Source organism: Aulonocara stuartgranti (assembly GCF_965226115.1).
Source record: "Aulonocara stuartgranti genome assembly, chromosome: 18".
Taxonomy (NCBI): Eukaryota; Metazoa; Chordata; class Actinopteri; order Cichliformes; family Cichlidae; genus Aulonocara; species Aulonocara stuartgranti.
This window is the reverse complement of record NC_138954.1, coordinates 28,498,410-28,508,378: the sequence shown is the minus strand read 5'-3', so window position 1 is coordinate 28,508,378 and position 9,969 is coordinate 28,498,410. Positions and strand designations below refer to the sequence as shown.

The following is a 9,969-nucleotide window of genomic DNA, read 5'->3' as shown; positions in this document are numbered from 1 at the left end:
GCAGTCAGGAGACTGATGACCTGTGAAATGAGCTGTTAGAAATGTTCAGATATGTGTAAACATTATATGTAGCAAAACTTCTGACCTACAGGAAATGACGACATCGGATATCATGGCTGCTATAAAACAAAAAATCATCCATATGATAAAAATGAACAAGTTGTGTTTCCAACTTTAAAACATCTTAGTGTCTGCTGCACTTTAATTCAAGATGAATCTCATTAAATGTATGAGAACCTTTAATCACATCATCTTTGTAGTGAAGTAGCTGATGACTCATTAAACCTTTCCATGTATTTTATCCACAGTGAAAAATATTCACTTTGCTGGACCCCAAAATCACATGTGTTCAATTCATTTCATTAGACACTAGCAGTACTATTAAACTGGACCTCATCATTATCATAGAGCATTAAATGTGAAACTGTGTCATAGCATAACAATCTATATATGTAATATGTGTTTGCCTGAATCATGCACCACAAACAGAAAGAGGACATGTGAGTTGTTGTCTGAGTATCAATGCAAATACACAGCAGAAATCGTTCAGTAAATACAAATTTAATAAATGAAAGCTGGTGAGAGGGTCTTTAATGTTCCCCATTGGATTATCCATCCATCAACTTCCTTCTGCTTGTTCATTTCAAGGTTGGAGCCATCCCAGCTGTTATGGGGCCATGTGATTAAATGTTCTCATACATTTAATGAGATTACTCTTGAATTAAAGTGCAGCAGACACTAAGATGTTTTAAAGTTGGAAACACAACTTGTTCATTTTTATCATATGAATGATTTTTTGTTTTATAGCAGCCATCATATCCGATGTCATCATTTCCTGTAGGTCAGAAGTTTTGCTACATATAATGTTTACACATATCTGCACATTTCTAACAGCTCATTTCACAGGTCATCAGTCTCCTGACTGCATATGCAGAGTTTTATCAAACATAGACAAACATAATTATGAATTCTTGTTTTAGTTCCATTCAGTAGTCATCAGGTGTCTGCTTGTCCTGAGCTGTGAGAACTACAGTGAGATCATTTCTTCTTTAGCTTAGTATTAATAAACCAGGTCATAGGTGGGCAGGTGTCTATGGACAGATCATTTCTGAGCAATTGCATAACTGCCTGGTTTTACACACAGAAATCTCTTGTTGTCAGAAGTGATGAAAGTGTTGAAGCGCTCTGTGTCACAGGAGAAGTCATTCATGATGAGAGCTGTGGATGACGAATCAAAAGATTTAATCCTAGGTGCCTGTCCATGTGTTTCATTGAAAGACTAAGAAAAACTTACTCTTGATCAGTTATTGACATTTACTGTTCCTCATTCATGGTGTTACACACTACTTAAAGACCCAGCTGGAAGCGTGGCCTGGCGTTGACTTACACTTATTCAAACAGCTGAAGCACCAACAGATACTGAATGTCACAGGCTGAAACACCTCAACTGCTTTATTATTTCTAGTTTTAAATAAACTGTAAGAGTAATGTGCAACAATGAAGTACTACAAAAAATAGAAATACAACAAAAACTCCTTAAATAAAACATTACCTAGTTAATATGTTGTAAGTGAAAATAAATGAAAATCTACAAAACAAAGTATTAAATAAAATAAAAAATATCAGAGAAATGTTTAAATATTGTAAATTAATAGAGGTAGGTGAAACAAGGGATTTATAAATCAAATCCAAAGTTGAATAATTTGTTCTGAAAACTGTAAAAATGTGTAAACACTTGGCTAAAAATAGGAAGAACTACATTTCAAAATGAATGATTGGACTCCAAACATTTGACTTTTTTGTTTTTCCTCAACACTCCATCTTAACACCTTTGTTTCCCAGCTTAGAGCTTTCCCTTGCTCTAGAGGCAAAATCATTTATTACATCATTACAAGAAATGTGATGGCCAACTTTGTTGTTAATACTAATTACTGCCAGTCCCCTCAATCTTTCTTGTGCCCTGGAAGGTTTGTAGCAGTTTGGAATAGCTCACAGTGCAGTGCACCTGTGTTGACAGTTAACTTAAATTTGCAGTGCGCCATTGGATTTTGAGACTAATGGTTGATGTCGCTAACATCTGCCATCACATACAGTAGCTGGTTTATTCATGTGTTGTGAAACTTCTGCATTTTTGAAAATCAACTCTTTCAAAATAGGTACATAAATGAAAGTGTCATTTACTGGAACTTGCTCATATAAAGCAGATGATTCGTTTCTCTTTGAATCATATTGCACTCTGAAATTAATTTCAACTGGGATCCATGTTCAGTGGATGTGGATTTTGAACATTACATGTATCATCCCAAGAAGTACTATAAGAACGATTTAAATGCGTTTTAAAACCTGCAATACCCTTAAACAGCAGTGAACATTCATCTTGGGCACAAATGAGAACACATTTTTTGCCTGGGTATAACTCAATGACTGTATAATGCTAAATGATTAGAAGCTCGGTAGCTACACACAGATATATAGCACTGTAATTTGTTTAAAACCTTTTACACCAGTAGTAAGTCAGCTAGCTTGGAAGAACACACCATTAGGCTCCTATGCTCACAGCACTGTGATGCGTTCAATGCCTGCCAAATGATCACAAACTCATACTTAGGAACATAACCTGGGTTACACTTGCACCCAGAATTTTTCATTACACAACAGCAGGAAGCCTAATGGTAAAGAGCTGTGTTCTTCCAAGACTAATACTTGATACCTTTAAATACTGTAAATCACTTTTTGGACAGCAATCCCTTTTTGACACAACATTGGCTCTGCTAACAGTGAAAAGCACATTGAAAAACTATCATTAAATGCAAAAAGACCATTATGAATTGTCATTATGAATTTCAGTTATCCATCTTCATTTATATAAGCTGGTGAATTAATGTTTTTTTTTAAGCATTAAAACCACAAAATACACATATTCTGTCTGGTTTTTATTGACCTTCATGCTTCTTCTCATCATAGACTATCAAGACTCCTGCCAGACCAGGAATCTGTCCATCACCACTGCAAACAAGAAGGGGCTCAGGGCACCTTATGTAATGACACATCATGCCTAAACCTTCTACCAGTAGCTGCTACCACAGACCTCACTACTGTCTTGCTGTCATCATTCATGTCTTTCATCACCCTCACACTCTTCTTTTTTACTTCTGACTTCCTCATGCAGGACCACAGTTCCTCTCCTCGCCGGAGGAGGGCCCGGGTAATTGAGACATTTCATTGTGGGCGGTGCCGAAGCTTTCGTAACAAGTTTCAGAATCAAAGTGTGTTGTGGTGCTGGTGCTCGTACTGCTGGTGTAAAAGGTTTTAAACGAATTACGGTACGCTGTGGGCTACATATAACGCAGGCTAAGGTCAGACTTTTCTTTATGAACTTTATTTATGCCTCAGCAACTCGCTAGTTTATGCTAGCTAAGAGTATGTTAGCTAGCACTCTGCTGTCGTGGTTGCTAGCTGTAGCTTGAACGAGTACAAACAGCAAGTGCTATATTTCTGTGAGTAGCTACCAAGCTTCTAATCATTTAGCAGGCTACAAGTTGGTGAAAGCTCCGCCAAGCTGTGCTCGATTTGTCAGGTGATTAGGAAAGGTAGTCGAGCGCAGATGAAATCGATATGACCGCTTATCAGCTGGAGAGTTTTGTTACAGTAGAAAACCGACTGCTGGGAAATATAATAAGAGAAATGCCCTGTCACTGTCACTAACTCTCTTATGTTTGCTCAAAGCTTAAGCTTTTGAATACCGGATTAATGGTTTGTCATTATAAAATAGTGAGCAATAGAAAATAATTTTTAGCCACATTACTAAAGCGGGAAACAGAAAATGTTAATTTTAAGAAAATTTAAACAGTCCACTCTGCCAAAATAATGAAATTAACTGTTTATTTCATTTAAAATTTCTTTTTTTTTAAAATGTATTTAATTCTTTGTACATTTTTGCAGATGGCTTCAGCTCTGGCAAACAGGGCAATAGGAGCCATCATGGGATCAGCAGTGGCAGATGCTGCAGGTATTAATAGTGTCACACTTGTTTTACATTGATGATCTATGAAAGTAATCATGCTTGTGTTTAATAACTGGAAAGACAGTTTTTATAGGGGACTAAAATGCTGTTCTGTGAAACACTCAATATCACCATACTACTTCCATGGCAGGGTTAGTTTAGTGGTGCACCTGATTAATTGATCATCACAAGTGTGAGCACCTCAGGCACCTCAAAATTGGATCATGCAACAAGACAATGATCCAAGGACAGCAGCAAATCTCTTTAAAAAAAAAAAAAAAATCGCTGGAAAAATAAAAGAATCCACGTGTTGCGATGGGCCTGTCAAAGTCCAGACCTCACCCTGATTGCAATTCGATTATGGGACCTTAAGAGAACTGTGCATAAATGAAAACAGACATCAATGAACTAAATCAATTTTGTAAAGAAGAGTGGGCCAGATTTCTTCCACAACAATGTGAGAGACTGATAAACTCTGTCGCCTGTCAAATCTGTCAAGACTATAACTTTTGAGCTGCCATAAGGTTAGCAGGTATCTTTCAGCTGAGCTGAGAGCTTCCTGGTTTGAGTTGAGTACTCAGATCTTCAGGTTGTACGAGTAGAAGTGGATTTTCAGTCCGTCCTTATTTTTAACACATCTCCTTAGGTTTTGAGTAATGTCAAGGTTCAGAGTGTAATTATCTTGTCTCTTGCAGCACAGCCTCTCCACTGGGTGTACGACCTCCAGAAGTTAAAGGGGATCCTGGCTCTGAATCCAAACCCAGAATTCCACCCTGAGTCCGCTAACCCTTTTTACAGGAGGGAGACTGGCAAGCAGAGTTGCTATGGAGACCAGGCATATGTCCTGCTGGAGTCCCTGTCTGAATGTGGAGGTAGTGCTGCTGACTTTATCCCTAAAATTAAACTAAACTTACATTTCTATAGGTCATAGTAGGTTTCAGATTACTACTATCTACAGCAAGCGAAGTTATGCAGTTGATTCAGTTTGTTTTTTCTGTTTGTCAGTAGAATTATTGATAAAGTTATGGATGGATTTGCTTTAAATTCTACCAGAAGTAGCACTTGGTCCAACATAAAGGGATTAACTAGAACTGGACACATGAAATTGCCTCATATCTGTACAAGTGATATAAGGAAAATAGAAGAAAGTGGGCTGTCCTCAAAGAAATATTACGCATTACTCTAGAGCCACATAATCTACATGCAGGGACTCGGTTCGTGCAGTGTGTAGGGAATTTTCACACACTGTCTAAGATGCCTGATCTCTCTGACCAGGTCTAAACATTGATGACCTGAAGCAGCGCACACTGAAAGTTTTTGGGCCAGGATCAGAGTATGACACGCCCGTCAATGATCCTTACAGAGAGAGGGGAGGTAAGAGAAATCTTGGAGATATCCCTGAGGTCCGTTACCTTTTTGACAAAATATGCAATTTGGACTTCTGCAGGGCCAAGACCTCAGCTGCCCATCGATGGGCCGTGGAGACATGCAAGTTTAAAGAGCTTCCTGAAGAATGTGGATGCAGGCAAAGAGGAGACGGGTAAAGCTTCTGAAATTATTCACAGTTTGACGTTATGAAGACAAACATCTCTAACCTAAATATGTGCTGGTTTCCTTCAGGTTGTGAGAACGACTGTCAGATTGATGGAATAGCCAAACTGGCTCCTATAGTGGCTTTTTATGCAGGACAGCCCGATATGCTGGAGAAGGTGGAACAGGCCATCCGTGTCACCCAGAACAATGATGAATGTGTGGCAGAGACTCTAGCAGCAGCGAGGTCAGGACATCTTCCAGCACACCAGTTTCACTTATTTACACATGTTGGATTAGAATTGGCTATTTAAGGGTTAATAATAAAACTTAGTTTTTAACCTGGAAACCACAATAGACTATTAGATCTGGTAATTAAAATTGGGCATAATAAGAAGTATTTGGAGCAGAGAGTATAAAAATAGAGAAGAGAACACATTTCACATTTTAATAAACTGATCAGCCACATGAAAGCTGAGTGTCTCTAAAGATCATTCCAGTTTGGCTGCATGGTTGATTACACCTTTCTCTGTAGTGAGGCAAAATCAGAACACATACACTCAACAAAAATATAAACGCAACACCTTTGTTACTGCTCCCATTCCCCATGGGATGGACGTAGAGACCTAAAATTCATTCCAGATACACAATATAACCATCCCTCCCAAACAGTGGTCACAAATCAATCCAAATGTGTGGTAGTGGGCACATCTGCTATATTGAGATAATCCATCCCACCTCACAGGTGTGCCACATCAGGATGCTGATCTGACAGCATGAGTAGTGCACAGGTGTACCTCAGACTGCCCACAACAAAAGGCCACCCTGGAATGTGCAGTTTTGTCTCACAGCAAAATGCCACAGATGCCACAAGCAATAAGGGAGCGTGCAATTGGCATGCTGACAGCAGGAATGTCAACCAGATCTGGTTTGCACAACCAAACAATTTCTGCACAAACTGTCAGAAACCGTCTCAGGGACGCTCAACTGCATGCCCGTCGTCCTCATCGGGGTCTTGACCTGACTCCAGCTCGTCGCCGTAACAGACTTGTGTGGGCAAATGCTCACATTCGATGGCGTCTGGCACGTTGGAGAGGTGTGCGCTTCACGGATGAATCATGGTTCACATTGTTCAGGGCAGATGGCAGCTGAGAATGTCCCAGTTCTTGCATGGCCAGCATACTCACCGGACATGTCACCCATTGAGCATGTTCGGGATGTGCTTGACCGGCGTATACGACAGCGTGTACCAGTTCCCACGAATATCCAACAACCTCGCACAGCCATTGAAGTGGAGTGGACCAACATTCCACAGGCCACAATTGACAATCTGATAGACTCCATGCGACGATGTGTTGCACTGCATGAGGCAAATGGTGGTCACACCAGATACTGACCGGTTCTGGGTCCCCAGACCCCCAATAGCGCAAAAAACTGCACATTCCAGGGTGGCCTTTTGTTGTGGGCAGTCTGAGGTACACCTGTGCACTACTCATGATGTCAGATCAGCATCCTGATGTGGCACACCTGTGAGGTGGGATGGATTATCTCAATATAGCAGATGTGCCCACTACCACACATTTGGACTGATTTGTGACCACTGTTTGGGAGGGATGGTTATATTGTGTATCTGGAATGAATTTTAGGTCTCTACGTCCATCCCATGGGGAATGGGAGCAGTAACAAAGGTGTTGCGTTTATATTTTTGTTGAGTGTATTTAATACTGTTCTACAAAGATGTATAAAGAAAAACATAAAACGGAAATGCTCCACACTGACTTCTTTTCCCAGGTTTCTGGAACATTTCATCCTGAATGGTCCAGATCCAAAAGCCTTGGACGCGGTGCTCAATCAGCTGAATGACCCAAACAGAAAGCAGCCTCAAGATTTAGACAAAGCAGTCATCGGTACGTGAGGCCAGCAGCATATTTCCTTCCCTGTGTTAAAGTCATGAGACCGACTCATGTGATCAAAGAGTTTATTTTACCTTATTCTCTGAAGGTTCAGTTCCAATGTGACATAATGATGATAGGATAAAGAGATATGCAGAGAGTTATGTTTAGTATTTTAGTTAACATCTCATCTTATGTGTGACTCACTACTGCACCCTCTCTGCCTGATTTCAGGACACATCCACCAGGTGAAGGAGAATTTATCCAAAACTCTGCAAGAGCTGATCCCCTCTGTCTTCACAAATGCATGAGGTATCTTTGATAAGCTCCTTCAACCTCTGCCATTAGTGTAGTCCTTAACAGTAACGTGGTAAAAAAGCGGTATGTGTAATTTGGATAGCTGTGAGACAAACCAGGAAAAATGCCTTCATGCCATTCACATCTGCCTCTGATGTTTCAGGTTTGCCCGGTGCGTTCCAAGCCGCGCTGCACGGAGTCCTGACAGCCACTCGCTATGAGACGGCTGTCAGAGACACCATGAGCTGCGGGGGATGCACCTGCAGCAGAGGATCCTTCATAGGAGCCTGTCTTGGGGCTCAGGTGGGGCTGTCTGCTAATCTAATATATTCACATGCACATATTTTAAGTTTGATTTATGAAATGTTCTGTTCTCATTTTTCTAGGTCGGACTTGAGGGAATCCCGGAGTCCTGGAAGTCCAAGACCCTGCAATACGACTTGGTGTTGGAGCATACCAAGAAGATAACCAAACACCTGTCGGCGTAATGCCTTTTAAGAAGGCTTAGAGAGAACGGTGTGACAAACTGTCGAGCTTTGACAGAACAGCGAATGATGGTTCCTGTTTAAATGTCTGGATGGCAGGAGCCAGATGTTTTTGTTTCTGTTAAAGTAAAACAGGTTGTTCACATGTTCTGTGAGAAGATATGGTAAAGATCATCATTATTTTAAAAATGAATTACTATTTAAATTACTATTTCTGGACTACATACGTGTCATTTAAGCATTATTCATATTGACAGTGCGATTTGTGGTCCAACACAAAATATAGGAGTTTAGAGAAAAAGAGTCCATGCACCACAGTTTTTGCAAATGATGTTTTTCCAATATCCAATACTGCATTTATGTAAAGCCACAAGTTGTATGAAGAGCCCATAAACTTCAGCAGGCACATCAGAGATGCAAAGGCCATCAATAAAAAGACAAATAATACCTTCCTTTATTTATTTTACAGTGTGCTTTTATAACTCACACATCTGTCTTTCCTTTTAGTATTGAATGAAAATTTCCTTTGAAGCTGAAATAAACTGCTGTACTTAGCCTTCCAGTGCCAGTATCATAAAATTAATAAAACATTAACAGGAGCTGATTGTATGAGTGTACTGAGATTCCATGTTCCACATGGAGGTCACATTTTTCTTTTATGTAATTTAAAAAATTTCAGCAGCTCGAGTGTGGATTTCATTTACACCAGATGAATATTTTGTAATCTCTTTTAAAATCTATAACCACACCAAATTAGTTAATAAAACAGGACGCTGTGTGAAATGTAATTAAACACAGAATGCACTGATTTGAAAACTGCATAAACCCACATTTTATTCACAGAACACAGAGAACATATGAAATGTTTAAACTGAGAGGATGTGCCATTATAAGACAAAAATAAGGTTTTAAATTTGATGACAGCAGCATGTCTCAAAAAAGGGTAGGCATGAGGACAACAAAAGACTGGAAAAGTAGGTGGCACTGAAAAGAAACGGGTAGAGGAACATTTTGGAACTAATTAAGTTAGCTGGGAACAGGTCATTAACAGGACTGGAAATAAAAAGAGCATCTTAGAGGGGCAAAGCTTCTCAAGTAAAGGTGGGCAGAGGTTCACCACTATGTAAAAAAAAAAAAACTATAAATTGTGAAACAGTTTCATAATAATTTTCATCCCAATGGCTTTGAATCATCTACAACACATAATATCAAGAAACAGAATTGTGGGACTGCACTCTGAGCCAGTGGCACTGCATTAAAAACAGGCATGATTCTGTCATGGAAATCACTGCCATCCACAAACTCAGGTGAAAATGCGATCATCTTCTTGCGGCCACAGCTCTTTTGAAATTGAGTGAGACATAGTGAAAAAAAAAAACTCTTTTGTGGTCAGACTAATCGAGATTTCGAAGTTCTTTTTGGAAAAGAAAACATCAGTACTCAGTTCACAAACCTGATTTTCCAATCAGGTCTATGAGGGTGCATTACTGCATCTGGAACTGGTAGGCTGCACATCTGGTTCCATCAACGGAACTCTGCTACCTTAGGGCGAGAAGCGGTGAGCACCGTGGACAGGCCTGAGTGAAATCAGTATATATATAAAAAAACACCCAGCACGCCCCTGCGGGCGGTTTATCCTTCAAGCTCGGGTCCTCTACCAGAGGCCTGGGAGCTTGAGGGTCCTGCGCAGTATCTTAGCTGTTCCCAGGACTGCGCTCTTCTGGACAGAGATCTCCGATGTTATTCCCGGGATCTGCTGGAG

General features: G+C 40.1%; 1 protein-coding gene across 2 annotated transcripts; it reads left to right on the top strand.

The window, feature by feature from the left end:
- Positions 1–3,197: 3,197 nt before the first annotated feature.
- Positions 3,198–8,664, top strand: LOC309694455 (crystallin J1A-like). Of its 2 annotated transcripts, none has more exons than XM_082514556.1 (10): positions 3,198–3,323; positions 3,943–4,009; positions 4,699–4,875; positions 5,279–5,377; positions 5,451–5,543; positions 5,624–5,780; positions 7,325–7,440; positions 7,660–7,737; positions 7,886–8,025; positions 8,109–8,664. In XM_082514556.1, the coding sequence occupies exons 2-10, from the start codon at positions 3,943–3,945 to the stop codon at positions 8,208–8,210; spliced, it is 1,029 nt and encodes a 342-aa protein (XP_082370682.1). In that variant the 5' UTR covers positions 3,198–3,323; the 3' UTR covers positions 8,211–8,664. The 2 variants fall into 2 exon arrangements, with proteins under 2 accessions (XP_082370682.1, XP_082370681.1); XM_082514555.1 differs by having other exon boundaries at positions 3,199–3,356.
- The last annotated feature ends 1,305 nt before the right edge of the window (positions 8,665–9,969 follow it).